The sequence below is a fragment of the Amblyomma americanum genome, chromosome 7 (assembly GCF_052857255.1).
Source record: "Amblyomma americanum isolate KBUSLIRL-KWMA chromosome 7, ASM5285725v1, whole genome shotgun sequence".
Classification (NCBI taxonomy): domain Eukaryota; kingdom Metazoa; phylum Arthropoda; class Arachnida; order Ixodida; family Ixodidae; genus Amblyomma; species Amblyomma americanum.
Window position 1 is genome coordinate 51,988,153 of NC_135503.1, and position 18,403 is coordinate 52,006,555.

Here is an 18,403-nt window from a genome sequence, read left to right on the forward strand (position 1 = left end):
ATAGGCTATGCTGGAAGAGCACTGTAATTATTCATTCATTTCTTGGCTCACTCTATTCTGTGTAATACATTAGTTGTGCGGGTAGGGGCCCTCCTTTACTGGTCTCACCTTACAATCTGTAACAAGACGGGCACCATTGTGCCACAAGGTATAATAACGCGTTGGACGGTTTTGAAGATGAATCCCCAATTCTGCAGCCCAGGCCGGACATTCCTGTTGAATTCCAGGCATCAAACTCAGGAACAGTAAACCTTTGTCTTCCGTCACTCCGCAGCACAATCTGAAGGCTCCGCGTCAAAAGTCACGGAACCATAGGGTTAGTTCATCGACCATAGAAAAAATAACTACGCGAGAAGCAGAGCTCGTCTCTGCAGCCCCGTTATCCTATTGTTAGCGAGCCGTAAGTGCCGGCTGTTTGCCCTGCCTGCCCCCTCTCGCTCTTGATACTCCTCGCGCGGCCGTACTCGCGGGGTTGCGTCTCGAGGGTGGCGGAAACGACCGAAACGACCGCGTTATATTCTTCGGCGCGTCGCCGCCGAAGAAGGGACAAACCCCGCTCTTCTCGTCCTCCTATCCGGCTCGGGCATTAGCTAGATTGCCCGAGCAGCTAAGCGTGACGCAAAGCCGCGCCCGGACACGCACTCGCAAAGTGAGTGCAACCCTCTCGCACTGGAGCGAGCGGGGGTGCCGGAAGAGCCAGTCCCTCTCCTGTTTCATATCCCGCTGGCTTAGTACAACTCGTGGTCACGGCGACGCTTGTATCGATACGCAGGGAAAACGAGCGCCCACTGCAGAAGCACGCGGGCGCCAAAGCGGCCAGTACAGTAAGTGTACCGTATCCTCTCAGACCCAACGGCGCTGCATTTACCTGCGGTATTTTCCAGGATAGATCAGTCCTGTCTTGTCACCTTACCCATCTTCTTATTTGTTGGCCGCGAAAATGTTTAGGTGCCCACAGTGCCCTTACAAAAATTTCTGTAGACAGTCTATAGACTGTCCATTTACTTCTGTCTGTAGAGAATATAGACTTTCTATAGACATATATCCTATAGACTAGTCATAGACAATACAAATCCTATAGACAGTCTGTGACAATCTATAGATTTATGGCCATAGACTTTTAGTAGACTTTTTCTATGGACAGACTATAGACTATGAATAGACAAAAGGAAATGTTTATAGGAAGGCAACAGAGTCTATAAGAAGTCTGCAGACAGTCTATGGACCTGTTTCATAAGAGTAGTGCTTTGCCCGCGTCCAGTCCTTTTCTCTCTTTCTATGAAAAAGCGCTTTTACTAATACTACTTCTATAGCCGGATACAACTCAAGAACAAAGCGTCTTTCCCCCTGAAAAGAACCCCCTTCCAGCCAATGGCGTCGGCCGGTTCTCCTGACCATTCTGGGATGACAATGCAGGGAGTGGCAGATGAAAGGGGATAGTCCCCTCCCTCCTCGGTCGAGGGCAGTACCCTTCCTGCATTGCCATGCTAGCAGGCTCATGAGAATTGGCCGACGCCATTGGCTGGAAGGGCGTCCTTTGATGGGCAAAAGACGCTTTGTTCTTGAATTGTACCCGACTATAGGATGCATGCAGTAGGATTGGATTGATGTAGCCGAACGTGGTCGCTGGTTGCTCGCTGATACGAATGTGAGGCTTTTGCAGATCACTGCTCGACGTGACGAGATCGGCGTTAGATCACCGAATAATAAGTGGTCGCAAGTTGTTCTTTTTTCTGTAATTCCGACTTAACCACGCAAATTCCATCTTATGAAAAATAATCCCGATAATCCTAGAGCAGGCACAATATAGTTTTGAGTGAGTGGTGACTGGACAAGACGGAAAATCCGAACAGCAATGGCATGACGTGAATATCTGCGTTTCATGCCCAGCCATTCCCTGAATCTAGCTCTGAAATTAGTAGTGCAGTTCAAGTCGAACAGGCTACGAGGGAGGTTGCATAAGTTTCTTAGGTTTTGTGAAATAATCGATGTCTGTCAGCATTCAGTGTAACCTCGACACCGCTTACTCTCTTTGTTCTCCTTCTCCTTGTTGGATAAGCTGACATGCCGGTGTTTTTGCTGTTGCTTTAGTAATATAATTGATACTTATTTGAGAGCAAATAAAAATCTATTTTTTACGTGTGGAATGCTCACAAAGATAGTGTGCCGCGGGCTTTGACACAGTGACAGATCACAGAGAATGTAAAGCTTGAATTTTTTTCTTAATGAAGAGCGCCACCTGGTAAATGTGCAACGTACTAATTTCACATAAAGCTTCCTGTTTAGTTCAATTGGTTTTTCACCTCCGAAGGAACACAATTTTTTCTTCTGCAGTATCGGCTGTGAAAGAAATGCTACACGGAGATCGCGTCATTTCCACGATATGACCTCATCATCACGTGGCCAGTGGTACATCTCCGGTGGCGGTGGAACCCGTCGACGCTAGTGTGAGGTCTCGAGATCTCTTGATCGTAGTCCGCATTAAGTGGCTCATACGACCCATTAAATGGTTGACTAACAGTTGAGTGCATACATAGAACGCGACACGACGAAGAGAATAAACCCACAGGCGCTGTCATTATCACGTCCAGTTGTCATCGCGTCCTATTGTCAACACGTCCTGTACTTTGTACGCGCTCAAGACTCAATCAGTGTGTAACCAACTCGTCCAAACCGTCACGCTGCCCAACCGTTAATTCACTAACGTGACCTATTAATCAACTGGAACCAGCTCCACATTCTGTTGCCAAATTCCCTCTGGCATGTTCGTCTGAAATATCCAGCTGTCGCTGAAAATGATATTTCCTAACGTGAACACCACTTCAAATTTTTACGGTCAAGAACTGTTAATAAGAGACCATCCTGAGCCGCCGTGTAAGTGGAGCACGTTGTGTTTGTCGCAGACATCCGCAAGCCAAGGCAAGCTAAGTCAAGGGCCAATCCAAGCCAATAGCGACACGAAGAGAAAAGAGAAAAAGAAGAGAGAAGAAAAGAAAAACGAAAGAGAAGGCAAACCATGACATTGACAGAAGAGAAAGTAGATGAAGACGAGAGAAAGGCGATGAGGAGAGGGGAGAAAACTGAGGGACATAATAACTATCGCTAAATGATTAACTAAGTTGTAGCTCAGTTGAGACTAATTGCAGTTTTTCTTTTTGATTTGAGCCATTCCAACCATACAAACATCTTTTTGCCTGGAGTGCTCCATCGCGAAAAACAGTCGTTCACTTATTTTCCTTAAAGAAACCCTCCAGAAGATATTACATAACAGTTCAACACGGCGAAGTTTTAGGCAAGTTGGTCCAACATGTTCAAGGGCAAAAGAAAGAAAGAACCTCTACAGGAGCAGGACGTAGGAAGAGAAGTGGACAGGACGAGCGGCAACTAGCAGCTGAGGTTTATTCGAAAAAACGTGGTCCAGCAAAAATTGTGCGTCTACGCAAACCGTATCGCAACAGAGCAAGGTGGACGTCCGTGGCAAGATTTAGGTAAAATGACTTTGAAAACTAACGAAAAACTAAAGCAAAAGGCGCAAACAAAAAAAAAACGTACCTATCTCGTCATGAATCGAATCTCCTAACCTAGAAGACCCACAGAAGCCTTGCTAACACATGTGTCGAGCCCACACTAGTGGCGCTAAATAACAGAGAGGAAAGGAGAGAAGACAAAGCACGCGCTAGACAACACTAGCGTTTGTGTTGTCTTCTTCACTACTATGTCCTCTCAGCCTAAACACCAACCAGCCCAGCTTTCAGCCTTAAATGCCTTAATGTCTAGTGCAAGTGTGAGCATACATGTCGGTTCTATAATCCTGTTCGCTGCTAAAACGTTCTTTACCTGTCACGGTTCTTTTTACCCTTGAACATTACAAAACGGGTGCGTTAATGTATTCGTCGATAAGAAATACAAGTCAGTGCCATGAAATATAAGTGGTTACGGAATCTAAAAATGAAGATGGGCACGTGATGGCAGCGATATCGGTTGACAATGGTTCGGAAAAAAAGAAATATGAAAAAGTTGCAGTACAGGACACGGGCCGGGCAGTATGAGACGGATGGGCGATGCGGTGAGATATGCGGGTCGGATGAGCAATGTAAGATGTTTGATTTATAGATGTATGGAAAAACTTGGGGAGAAAAAAGAGGCTGGCGATGCGGCAGCGTTCTTGACCCCATTGGTATTTGACGCCACCCTATAGAAACAAAAAATGCACTACACCATGGCGCTAATCGTGTATTGAATCATCATCATGCAATGAACACAGAAAAACTCTTAGGTGATCATCTGTTGATCGTTTGATTGAGTCAGCAGTCAAACGTTCGTTATATCGGAGATTGACAGACTAAAATTTGTTATATCCGAGGTCGTAAACTTAGGTACTTTATATCAAAGGCAGACACACTAAGTTCGTTACATCCGAGGTAAACACACGAAAGTTCATTATATCCGAGGTTAACGCACGAAAGTTTGTTATATCCGGAGTGACATACTTAGCTTCTTTGTACCCGAGGTTAAGACACTGAAGTTTCATTATATCCGAGGTGACATACTAAGCTTGTTTATATTCGAGGTTAACACACGGAAGGTCGTTATATCCGGGTTGGCATACTAAGGTTCGTTATATCTAAGGAAGTATACTAAGTTCGTATAGGTAGTATACTAATTTCGCTCGTAATCCACCGTGGCATAAGGGCAACCTCCACGGCACTTTTTCCTGCCAGAGGAACTCACCATGTTCGCTTGAACAGACCCTTATAATAATGACGCATTAATATTCCACCCTTTGGAAGCGGCTTCTATGCACTTTCAGTGCATCCGATCCTGGGAAATACGCGTTCGTATATCACGTCGTCTCAGAGCCCGCTGTAGCCGAGAGAAAACGGTACTGTGGCGCATGGTCCTAGGCGGATCACGTAGAAGGGTGAACGTTGTTTCGAGCACACACTGTTTTCGCATTGCTCTGCGGCCGCCAAACACTCGCTCCCCAGCGCCGTTCTTTCCGTTGCTTTACCACCGTTGGGCCACTGCGCCGAGTATAAGTAATGTGAGCCCTGGCGACACTGCAGGACTCCCGGGCAGCGCTAAATCGATACGTCGCTCAGCTCGAGAAAAACCTGTCCTTTATGCGACAGCCTATCGAATTTACCTTTCGCATGTTGCCCCGCCTTGGTGAGTGGACACAGACAAGGACAAGAGAAAAATTTCAAGGACAGTTCGCGCAATTTGACACGAGTTTAAGCATCAGATGCTCATGTAACGGAAAGGCGCGTAAAAAATAATTTCACTCACAGATGCGTTCGAAGCTTCAGTTGTGAGCGTATTTGTCTGTAACGATTTCAAGTAAATGATCACGTGACTTATCTAGGAGATCAGCCATTCAAAGTAAACTTTTCAATGATTCAGGTCACTTATTTAAGTCACGAATGGGCCTCATGTTTAACTACTCACACGGTGATCCATCGGTCACGTGACCGATGACAATAAGCATGTGATCTCGCCGCGTTATTACGTCATTCACTCCGATGACGAAGACCGTGAAATCTCCGTGGTAGGCGGGCGGGGCAAGGGGAGGCCGGAGGGAGGGATCTATTCGTAGAAGCTGAAACTGTAAACGAAATAAAACAAACCCTTGCGGCCAGCTTTCGTGTGCAGCCTGCTTCACGCGGATGCACATGCACGGCGAATTCTGGGGTGCGCCTGCACCTCTCCTGCTCTTTGTCTGCTTATTACGCACCAGTATATAAACACACATACATAAAACAAAAAGAAAATATTTTCGCCCTTCTCAGTGTCGATACCTTTCGAAAGCACGAAACAGCGTCTCACTCCACTCGCTAACTAACGGCTTGGAAACACGCCCGTTCAACTTTTGCTGGCATGGATATAACTCAAGTCTTAATTAGTCTGAAATCATGGCGCAGCCCCTCATACGTTTCCGATTAAAAGCAAGGAGAACGGGAATAAACTTAACGAATAACCGAACGGTCGAATGATCAAAGTACCGTACGTGGTACGTAACCGGAGTCGTAAAACCAACCACCCTCCGATTCTTCCCACGTCGTGTTCAGAGGGATTACAGATCGTACGATTACGTGCAGAACTGCCTTCGCATGTCGAAGATGGCATTAAAGCCGACATAAAGAGAAGAAGGCCGAGCACAGCCTCCGTGATGTTTTATTGCTTCGAAACTTTCCGTTGCTTCTCAGGCAGCCAAATCGCGTTCCACTTCTTAAAAGGCGAAAGAGAAAGCGAAGGAAGACAAGCTACCACAAAAAAAAAATTATAATAACAAGGCCGAGTGGTTGGCCACGGCTCCTGGGTACAGCGCCCACATCGATCGGGACGTCTCAAGCCGCCCCGAAAATCGACCAATTTCTGCGGTTCTCCGATAAATACCGCTGGGAGGTGGAACGAAGACGACGCCTTTTCGACTCAGCGGGGAGTCGTTAATAGATTTGTTATTTTCTTTCATAAGGCCGCCCCGAAAGCCGCGGGCGCTAAACGAACGGTCCTGCCTTCCCAGGGCTCCGGTAAAGAAGCAAGAAAAAGAAAGCCATAAATTACACTTTTAGGAGCGCGGCTGATAACTGAAAACTTTCTCCACCACCGAATTAAACCGGGAAAGACATGAAGAAACGAAAGACATAAAAAAGAAATGCAAAGCACAGGCAGGAAGGCTCGCAATCACATGGTAAGTTTTTGTTCTAAACTTTCTCCAGTTAACTTTTTCGGCTGCACCTTTAGGTATTTGCAATGCGGGAAAAAAGTTATGAATTCATCGTTTGGGGCAAAATTAGTTTGCCTTCAGATTATCGATGTAATATTAGCGCGGACAGTGGTGGCAATCACGCGATAACTTCTTGTTCGTCAGTTTCTGCAGTTTTCTTATAAGATCGCTTCTAGAACTTAAGAGTGCAGACAGAAAATTGCTGTAATTGCATTGCTTGGTTCAGTTAGATATTTTGCTTTAAAATTATCGATTATTACAGCGGACACTCGATTGTCTCCGGCCATCTCTTTATTGGCTAATAGGTCGAAGAATATTGACATAAATCGTTCTTTCGTAATGAGCGCTCGTTAAAATATGTCGCAGGATGTAGTTACCGCGCTCACTTTTCGATCATGCGGATAATAATTTTTTTTCTTATTATTGGAAATCGGTCGGAGCTTCTGCGAGTAGCGAGGAAAGCCGCCGCCTGTGAAAAGTACGTGCGGAACTTAACACCGCCAGCGTCTGTTTAGGCTATAGCGTAAGCCATTTTTTTGGAGCATTCGATACAAATATGGTCCGGGCTTATTTTGTAAACACGCTGTCCTTTTAAGCGTTTCAAAAAATACGAGCTAAATCAGAATCCTCTACAGCTTTTATAACCCTGTGGTCGTCAAAAGGAACTACGTCTTTGTCAACTCTGCTTGACTGGCCATCCAGCCCCGTAGTAATAGAGCTAGCAACAGCAAGTTAAAGAGACTTTGAGGACAACACCATCCAATTCCATTCAAATATCGTTATAACGAAAATGGTTTATAACGAAATAACGAATATAACGGAGAAATGACAATTCCACCTCGAAACCCTGTCAACGCGGGCTATAACGAAGTAATCTCCGGGCCCCTTCAACATCTATAACTAGGTTAAACTCTGTTGTTTTCAACAAAAATGGAGTATTTGGCTGTTCCCGTATGTTTGCAGTTGTCCTGCACCAAAATGCGCATTTATCTGCAAAAAAAAAAAATGGATTTAAAAACTTTCCGGCCAGTCAATTCAAAGTCGAGACGTCCTTAACACAACGGACTGTTTCCCACCGTTATGAAGTGAGTGGCTACGAGAGGCCCTTGCATACTTAGTGCGGGTTGTTAGTTCTTCACCGTTCTATTGTTATCGCTTCCCCCAAGATGACTCTGGTGCCCACCTGCTGAAATCCACCGGTCTGCATAGACTCCCGTCTGGTATCCATGAGAAAGAGCAGGTCTTCACGGCTAAGGCACAGGTCGTGGGAGATCTGGCAGCTGAGGCCCTGCGGAACACCAGACGGGGGAAAAACATCCGTGAACGCGACAAAGAATTCAGTGCTTTTCTATGGGCTCCTTGCAACTAGCCCTCTATCTTTATCTCACTGGTCTGTAGCAAGACACGCTTAGCTCAAGCACATATGCTCCAAGTGATAGTGCACCCAGGTGCTTCAGTTTCTTCTAGTCTAGCCAAGGGCGGCTTGTAGCAGGGCTTCACTGTCATTATGTGAACAGCCTGCTTAAAGCAGGTTGGATGTTTATCACTGCCTGATATGTATTCTAGTGGCACGAATTCTTCGCGGACAGATGGCCGTTTCAGTACAAATAAATGTAAGGGGGTGTTAGGTGTAATCCGCATAGTCACAGCTTATTACTGACTTATTACTGAAACAATAAATTGAGCATAGCTTGAGCAGGTGGTAGCGAGAACGATTAATTCAAATTTTTCTCAATGTGCCTCAAATGCAAATCGTCGCCCACATCTACACGTCAGCTAAAGCTTACATGGAAGGATGGCGGCCTGCCTGATGCTTGAAGACGCCAAGGCGGTTATCTTAAAATTATACTTACGACGAATTGAAGTTCACGTGCCAAGATTTATAAAGGCGTCCTACTTATGAACAGTCTACTTTCATTGAAGACGAAGCTCCCATAGGCTATAAAAAAACAAAAATACATGCAGGTAACGGCGCCACATCCTGTCTTCTCGAGCAGATTGCGATGACGTCACGCGTCTTTTGTTTGTAGATCTCTGAGGCTGGATCCTGCCGTCATTAACTTCTCGGTGACGATTGCGGGAGTGCCTAATGCACAAGGTACCAACATGAACGTCACCAGTTTCAGTTCGGTGCATGGAAAACAAAAATATTCCGACAGTAGCTCCAAATATCTCAGCAATAAATGTGTGTTGCTGTCGAAAGAGCGTGTGCGAGGCGACAAAAAGTAAGTCAATGAAATTTTACTCAAGAAATAAAAAATCACTGAAGTTGCCCTTAGTTTTCCTTCGAATGTGTAGTATTGGAGGCGTCTGCCGTGACTAATGCTTTTGTTTTCGATATCGTAGCACAAGACACCGTGCGCCTCTCCACGGCATTAGTTGACGCCCCCTCACCATGATGCCGAGGTTCTCGAAGACCTCGTCAATGGCCTCCGCCATTTGGTCAGCCACGGAACGGGCTCCGAAGAGCAGGTTCACGGCGTCCGCCAGCACCCGTTGCTTGAGCCCGTTGGTCGGTTCGTCCTCGGCTCTGGGGCTGCGGTAGAAGCTCGGCTGGCCGTTAACCTCGGTCACCACAGGTTGGAAGGACGTGTTTAGCGTCAGATCGACCCCCAGCAGCTGGAAGCACTTGGGAAGCCTGCACGTAAGTGGCGGTGGCAATTAAGAAGCTGTCCGCTTCAGTCTTAAGAAGAAGGTCGGAGGATTCACTAAGTAGCTACTAACCAGTTACTTGTCACACATTTACTGCCCTCTTAGTAACTGGAGGTAGTAGGTGTAGAGCTTGTGAAAGTTACTATCTCAAGATTCTTGTGAAGACCACTACAGTGACAAACAAGAAGCTAGTAGCATTTGCTAAGAAAATGAGTAGAAACTGCTTTCACATTAAGTTGCTAGGTTCGTCGTATGGTGTGCTGGCGTGCCTTGTTAAATATGTGGACGCTGGAAAATTACAAAATCTTAATGTTCAATTTGACAAATTACCGACAGCAGTCAGAGCTACCAGTGTGCGCTGGCCGTAAATTATGTTTTTACTTGGCCATATTGTGCATCACGAGTACAAATTATGCGAGGTGATGGCATCGAACAACCCTACCGGGCACGCACAAAGGTACAGTGTGCAGGAGGAGGAGGAAGAGGAGAAGGAGGAGGAGGAGGAAAGGCAGGGAGGTTAACCGGAAGAATAACCAACTTGCTACCCTACAAAGGGGGGGGGGGGGGGAAGGGGTGAGGGGATTAAAAGATGAAGGAGAAAAGAGAGTAGCAGGAGATTGAAGTCACTATGCACAGTCACAGCAGCAGAAATCGAAAAGGGCCCCACAAGCGTGGCACGCTAACTGAGTCTGCAGAGGTGTCTTTCTTCGTGTTATATACTCCGTAAATCTGACTCTCAGTTACGGGATAGTGGCTCCTAGCCGTTGATCCCAGCCTTAATTATGAAGTTGTGGTTGTAGAAATATGTTAGCCTACCTAACCGCACGTCGCTGCAGAAATGTTTAATTACGAAACCGTTTTAGTCACACAACAGCCTGTGTAAATTGTATTCAAAGAGTTTATATTTAGGGTTAAAGGAACTGTTGCTAATCAGGTACTAATTAGCGACTATAGGGAGTAGAAAGGTAGGATGGGCTTACTTCTACGAACTACGTTGAAGAGGGTAGTAAATAGTTAGTAAAAAGTAGTAAAATGCAGTCAGAGGTAGTAACTGCTGCGCTTACTAGCTTTTTACTACGCTTTTTTCTATACAGTACTGGGCGTGAAGAATTTGCTGGGGAATTTCTTGGCCATTTTCCCGCTGAGGATTCTCAACAAATTTCTCTTCAGAACTTGCAAATTAATTTCCGACATGTATATGCGTGGTTCTTTGGTTGCTTAAGTACTAATCAGGAATCTTAATGTGCTAATCTCTCTTATGAAACATTTCTCTCGATCACCTTAGACCTGACAAATGATATTGTGAGGCTATGAACATAATACCACCAGCATCACCCACTCCCTCACTTGTTACTTCACCCCACTGACTTCCTACCTCACTCACTCACTCCCTCACGCACACACTCACTCATCTTTCCTTCACTCACTCAAACTCTCACTCACTCAAACTCTCCGAGCGTTAGATGTACAGGCGAAACTTACTTCGTCTCACTTGAAAAAGCGAGTGAAACAAATCAGATCTACATTAGCGTTAATCAGAACTGCTAATTAAAGACTGTGTCGTGAAGGCTAGATTTCATGCTGCACGTTCTCAATAGGCAGATTCAAAGGAAAATCAATGACTTATTTCAAACGAACCCACTCAAAACTTCACAGAAATGGTCCTAAACTAACACAGTGTAGTACGCGCACTTAGGTTTCCACTAATGCACTGGGATCGAAGATCGAATTTCGGGGAATAATATTATTTCAAGCGCAGAAAAATGACAAGTCCGCGACATAATTCAGTGCTAGTCGAAACCCGGAGTTGTTCTCACTTAGTGCCAATATAATTAAGTCTCCTAAAACGCCTTTCGACGGCGAGAAACAGCAATCCTGTCAAGCTAAGGGAAAAAAGAAAGGGCCGTAAGGATGTCACGTAGGGAGGGGCGTCCGAAAGGAAACGAATTTCCCTAGTGCCAATTTGCTCGCCGTGCCTTATAACGAGCCACTCACCAACCCAGAAAACGTGACTCTGACTAAGGCTCTGCCCGGCACCGACACATGGCGATACACAATGAACTTCTAGAAGTAAACGAACCAACAAACAAAAGAAGAAAGATGAAGAAAAATGCGATGCGCCAGTTTGGGTACGCTCCCACGTTCACCATCGAAAAATAAAAATGAACGAAAGCAGAGCAAACAGACTGGGTGGGATGCGGGAAGGATAGACGAAAAAAAAAAGAGCGGATTGGAGGCGCCAATTAACAGCGTCCAACTTTTCGAGCGAAAGGCTCGAGTAAGTGGCCCTTTTAACGCGTTCGTGAATCGTGGCAAGGTGACAGTAAGTCTTGCGCTAAGGTGAAAAACAAAGAAGAGAAGAAAGAACGAAGGGAAAGAGAGACTGAAAGCAAGAACAAGCCATCGATGGGGAGAATCTGCGACAACTACGTTAAATCGAACGATGAAGGTCTGGAAGACCGCAAGAGTGCACAGATTGCTCCTCAGCGCTTGTTTGCATCTCGCAGCACACATCCGGAAGGAGACGTGGATGTTTGTCTATTGGGCATGGTGATCTAAAGGTCACCGGCTCACCGCAAAAAACAAAAAGTGCTCAAATTTTGTTTTAGGCTCTCAGACACGAAAGAAGCAGTTGGGTTGAACGACGCCTCTTTCTATATTGTTGTCTGTTGTGGAAAAAAATCCCTCCTCGCAACGATGTCGGTGCGTGATATTTCTGGTTCGTCTTATTATTGTCGTTCGTTTTAAAGAACCAGAGCGCCAAACTGAGATACTACGAGGTTGTTAAGATAGTAAAAATAGCTGGTAGTCGCTCTTGCAAGCTAGCCCGCGGTCCAGAAGAGGCAAAAAAAAAATGCACGGATCTAAATGCCGTACATGTTCATACAAAACATGATTAGCAAAACAGTGTTATGTTGATAGTTCACACGGCTAACTACTTCAATACAGAGGCACTGCGTAACATGGAGAAACTTACGTTACCAGCTGGTGCTAAGGAAAGCGGGCAGAGTGGATGAGGGAACAAACACGAGTTAATGGCATCCTTGTCGAAATCAAGAGGAAGAAATGGGCTTGGGCACGGCATGTGATGCGAAGGCAACGTAACCGCTGGTCATTAAGGGTAACAGAGTGGATTCCAAGAGAAGGCAAGCGTAGCATAGGGCGGCAGAAAATTAGATGGGCGGATGAGATAAAGAAGTTTGCGGGGATACGGGCCGCGGCTGGCAAAGGAAAGAATTAAATCGAGAGACGTTGGAGACACCTTTGTCCTGCAGTGGGGGTGGTCAGGCTGATGATGATGATGACGATGACTAAGGAGAACGGATTAGAGAAAACTGCACCCGTTCGGTACGGTACCAGTTGCGGTGCTACAGCCATTGCAGGTGCGGTTTCGTCGCTGTTGCTAGTGCGGGCAGTTTAAGAAAAACTTTTAACACGCCATTTTACTAACGTACCCTTAAGCAGTCGACTCCGCACATCTTTTTTCAAAATCTCTCAGCCGAATAAGAGTATGCAAACATCAAAATTGGGCATCGTATCATGGCGAGCGATGGCAAAGAGTGTTACCTGGACTTCCTGAGCCCCAGCGCAAGGGGCGATGACTGGAGCACGGCCTCGGCCACGAGCAGTGTCCTCACCAGCACGTCGGAGAGGCTCTCAAGCGCGGTCTGCAGCGACTGGCGGCCGTAGTTACGCTCCACGAAGCGCCAGAAGCGAGACAAGGGCTGCACTCGCATGCTGGCCTGCGCGAAACAAGAAGGGCGAAAAAAATGCAGCGTATTACTTGGCTGGAAGAACAACTAACACGGAGCGGCTAGAAACGCATGGACCGATATTAACGCGACATCGTTAAGCAGCTCGTGTCGCAGAAAAACCGGCATCGGTGTCACTGGCGTTTTTGACCGTGAGCGAAAAATCCGCGAAAAATCCCCATAGAAGCACCCTAGGAGAAAGGTGAGCTTTCTATGTCACGTGACCTTGTGACGACATCACAACCTGTCCACCGGATAGTGAGCAAACTGCCGACGGTGGCAGGTGATAGTTAAATTAATGGCTGGTCGCTCGGGAAGAGCAACCTGGGTCGCGCAAGGCCCACTTCTGGCAGCTACTTCCATCTCAGGGCAGTGGCTTATCGCTTAACCGCTGCCCCACTGCTCCAGGAATGGAATGACGGCTCCCAGGGATCTATGAATGTAAATGAGAATGTCCAATTCTGCATATATGGGCATTCACTCATTAACGCTGTCGCGTCATACCCTTAAACCGGAGCTTGAGTGACCCCTCCAATTTTTATTGCTCTGGTTTGCCAAAAAGACATTATGATTATGCCTGCTACCTACATTACGTTTCTTACCTAGAAAACGATAATGAAAGGGTCTAGTATACGAATTTAATCTACCTCGTTATAAATGAGACGGCTGTCGATGTCTGGTCTCTCGTAAGAGTTCCTGATCTTCCCAGTATCCAAGATAGAAGAACACATTTTACTGCGAGGCTTCTCATTGTTGCTCTATTTTTTAGTGCCAGCCGCAACTTTGCTATTAAAGCCAGTTAGCTTAGTCCTCACGCGAGTAAGGGGTTTTCGTTCACTCTTGGTTTGGAGCGAATGAAAGTAAATTATGTGCACCGCACCCGAAAAGACAACCACTAGTCGCAACAAAAAGCCAAGTGGTTCCCACATGAGGTAACATCCCAGATGTAAAAAAAGAATAAACAATAATGCACTTGAGATGCAAGCGCCGGTACTTTTCAGAGCTCTTCTGTCGGCCACATTGAGTTCTGGCGGCGGAAGTTCCGCTGCCATTCCTTTGCTGTTTCTGACCGTTGCTGCTTTTTGCATAATCCACACGGGAGAAGCATGAATAAGTTCATCGTCAACGCCGCAGGGGGTCGCGAGACGAGGGATCCACGGATACGTATATGTTCCCACATTTTCTGAGCAGCAGAGCCAATGCTTCCGCTTGTGCGCTTGTGCGCAGCGGGGGGTTTCCTCCGAGAGCGGCTGTATGTCGGGGCATCTCTTTCCCTCCCCTCTCTCTTCCTCTCCTCCCCCCCTCCCTCTCTCCCTGTGGTGGCGGTATTTTCCCCGGCGCGCCTGCCTTGGGGAGCGCGAGGTATGAGCGGGAGTCGCTTCGCCGCGGAAAATGTACGGTTCGTGCCACCCTCATGAAAGTCAAGTGCGGGGTGGTGTCCTTACGGGGAGGAAAAGACAGGAAGAAGGGTTGCCCGCTGAGCGAGAATGAAGCGACGGGACAAGGAAAAGGGAGCTGAGGAGGATATGGAGAGGATGGCGAGAGAGACGTGGCCGAGGTGTTTCGGCGTGAACTGCCCCCCCCCCCCCCCCCCTTCCACCCCTCTTACCCCAGGCAGGAGAAGTTGCCCCCAAGGCAACGGAAATGAGAGAGCGACTCACACGGTCGTTTCTTTGCGGCAACACTTTTGGCGCCCGGTGAGGGACCGAGGGAAGCTGTCGCGGAGCCGTCGGGGAGAGATGCGATTGGCTATTCGAGGTGGAAGTCAGCGGACTCCAACATTTTGTGGGGCCAGTTGAACGCCGTTTTAAAGCTCCTACTTCATTCATTTCAGGGACTTTCTTCGCTTTTCGCCCTTGGCAGCGGGCGCGTGTTTGCATCATGACACCCGCGCTTTCTGGTAAACGACAGCCAGAGTAAGCGATTCAGTGAAGACAGCCGCGGGTCACGGATGCACTATAGTCCGCTCGAAGTGGAAGCGGTACTTGACGTCAGTGTGCGCCGTCGAATGGCAGATTACACACTGCGCCATGCCGCGTGAAGGTGCTTCTTGTTCCTAAGGTCCTTACTATTCCTTTTCTCTTCCGGCTTCTTAAACCTACTATGTTGTAACTCCTTTATTTCTGGGGGTTCGGATAAGGTGGCATGTCCTATCTCTTTTTTTTTTGACGAAAAGCATGCATGAAAATTTCTGCGTTGTAAACGGCCCCGGCAAAGTCGGCGACGACATGCAATATGCACTGAGCGAAAACTCCTACTTTCGCGCATAGCGAATGAGAATATAACGCAGGCCGTCTGGAGAATGGGCGTTCACAAGACCTCCCCTCCCGACGAAGTAATAGGCTGGAGGTCAGCCTGCCGTACCTTTAAATAGACTGTTATTAAAAGAGAAAGGAGGAAAGGGAAACTTCTGTTGCCACTTTGCCCTTGATAGAGGCTTAGGTGTCTGCTTCCGCAAGCGTAAGCTTTCTGAAATCCGACACAAAACCCGGCGTCCATATCCGGACACCACCTCTACAATGATCCTTCCGCTCCGTTTGCTCTTAGAGAACCCGTTTCCAAGGCTGCCGCCAGACGGTGAGGAGGCGCGCTCAGGGGTGGACAACCGCAGGGGCTCTCGCACTTCTCGCCCGTCTCCACTTCCGGCCGTCACCTTCGGCGGCCGAACAAAGTCGTTTGCGAGCTATTAACACCCTCGAAAGAAATATCGATCGCGAGGCTGAATCTTGCATGAGTGGTGCAGCCCGGCACAGCAAAGCCCTAGCACTGCGCACCGCGGGTCATCCCAGAATGGATGAATGCGGCAGCGGCCGAGAGCCCGCAACCCGAGCGGCGCGGAAGCACCGGCTTCTCCCGGGGATGGAGCCCCTGATTTCCAATGCACTTGCCAAGTCTCGAATCAAGGAAAGCGAGTTGGATGCCATGGAAAGCCGGAAGGTGGAAAATATAAGGAGAAAAAAAATCAGAAAAAAAAACATCAACGCGTCTGCGATTTTTTATATTTCTCAGAAAGAACTCTAGCGAGGGCATGTAAGTAGGCTGCTGAGAAATGGAGTTACTCCGGCGACAGAGGTGGGACGGGCATCGCTGTCCGCTGTGAATCTCTTCGTAACGCTGCGCGGTGGGAAATGCTGGGACTCTGCATACGAATGCAAAATAAGGCACCAGCCGATTCTTACACGAGTGTACTTGCGATGTACCCAGTTCTCCCGCTGAACAGCTGAAGCAGGCACGTGACCTGTAGTTTGGTATTCTGATGACGCTGTTAGGTAAGGATGTTTAGGTTATTCTTTCATTTAAGATATAGCCGTATTCAGAAGGAAAGAATAAGCTAAAATGATTATGGTATAACCTCCCGGATTCCTGGTGCAGTCCCTTCTTATAGGATGAGTTTTAATAGCCACGTGTTATGCGAGGTCGGCTGGAGTGACTGCAAAGGAGTACTTAGCGCCACATAAGAACTTATGCCGAAATGTTTGTGCCATCTGAGAAACTATGGAAGCCATTTCATAGTGTCATGGCTGACTTCATTGCAAAAGTTTTATATTACTTTCTGAATCATGAGACCAGTCCGCAGGTCTGCGATTGATCATATAGTTTAATCATACAAACCTTTCAGGTAAAGCAGAACAAAGTGTACAAACACACACGCTGAAGGCAGGGAGGGAAGGCCACAAAACAATATACCATGTCGCGCGGCTTTTTGGCGTTTGCTGCTTGTCGTCAGTGCGTAATCAACGAGAAGCAGGTCACACATAACCAAAAATCGTTTATTGTGACACGTTCGCCCAAGGTTAAGATAAATCCAGCTTTAAGAAGAACATAAACGAACTAAACCACTAGAAGCAAGAGGTCAGTAAGAGATTTATTTAATCGTTGCTTTTATTTCTCGCTTCGAATTAGTCGACTAACTGTCAGCACCCCGTGTCTAATGATTGGCCAGATGGTTCAACGCGCGGAACAAGCACCTCTTCCCCCCATCACCCCTCACCTACTCACCACGCCTGGCTGCTGCCTCCCCCTGCGGCTTGCGCAAAGTTGGTACGATAGGTATGGGGAGGGTGGGGGAGGCTCGTAGACCAGCCGCGGAGCTGTCTCTTTCCATATGTTCCTCCTCTCGTTTTGTCCGCCGCTGTTGCTCTAGGAAACGGACTCTACGCCTTGCTTCGCCGGCGCGCTCCGCCATCCGCGCTCCCGACGCGCGAGAGCCATCAGCGCCGGAATCACGCGAGCAACCGCGCGGCAGCGATAAACGCGCGCTGCTTTTGCCGTGTCTTTCATGTGGTTGCCTTTGAGGTGATGTTGCTTCAAGTGCTTTCGCACGCCGTACTCTGTTTAACTACGTTAAAATCCTACCATTTTTTTTTATCTCTCTAAAGCCTACCAGTTGCTAGCCGTTGAGGACTAGAATCCCCTCGCAAAGATTGCAATGCAGGTATCAATAATCTTTCGTCCGCGCGAGGGAAGTGATTACGCTCCGATATTGGCCCTGAAGTACTGTGTAAGACGAACGCGCGAAGCTATCGGTCGTTGGGGAGGAGAGAAGCCACGCCGGGCGTCTTCGGGTGGCGAGTTCCTCAATCTCAATGCAAGAAAACAGGGTGCTTGCGCCCTGCTGTCAGTCCCTGTAGTATATGACACTGTAGCTGCGGTGGCGCTGGCCCCATCTGGTGATAGGCCACGAAACCGACCTCGAACCAAAGCGGTTCGCGGTCATCGTGTGGTGTCGTGTGGGGCAGACAGGAAAAGCGGTTTCCCACAATTTGTAGCGCAGGCCTCACGCACCACACACCCGGATCGCATGAGCACGGAAGGAAAACATTCGATTCGAAAACATTCAAAGCGTTGACATCATAAACTTCTCTGCTATGACAGTCATACTGTTGCCACAACGAAGTCGTAAGCACCTCAAAACTTACGTGACACAGCTGTTGTTGTAATAAGCACTCGTCTGAATTACTCTACAAAAGTGCGCAAACATATGCGGTTTACGTGCACCTGCTGAATCTAATCACCAACTCTTTAACGATTAAAGCTGGATTTAACTTCGAGGCGAGATCGTGGCCATCACATTGATGACGTGTTTAAAACCACCGAGGAAACAACCACGTTAACTTCCTAGCTTCAGCCATTCACACAATCCTGAGAGACTCTTCAAACATTCAATGCCAAGTATATGGCGGCTGCAAGTTTGGCTGCCGGGGGTATTGGAGAGGCCTTTTCCATCTTCATCCGAGAATAACAGTATCGTTCGTGGTGAAGACGTTCGTTG

At 47.4% G+C, this 18,403-nt stretch overlaps 1 protein-coding gene across 1 annotated transcript in view; it reads right to left on the minus strand.

The window, feature by feature from the left end:
* Positions 1–18,403, minus strand: part of LOC144099119 (cadherin-like and PC-esterase domain-containing protein 1) — a 197,829-nt gene that overhangs the window by 29,702 nt on the left and 149,724 nt on the right. The window contains exons 10-12 of the mRNA XM_077632207.1: positions 12,947–13,122; positions 9,122–9,365; positions 7,911–8,015 (exon numbers count right to left, since the gene is read on the minus strand). Of these exons, the coding sequence (XP_077488333.1) occupies positions 7,911–8,015; positions 9,122–9,365; positions 12,947–13,122 (525 nt within the window). The remainder of the gene's footprint in view (positions 1–7,910; positions 8,016–9,121; positions 9,366–12,946; positions 13,123–18,403) is intronic.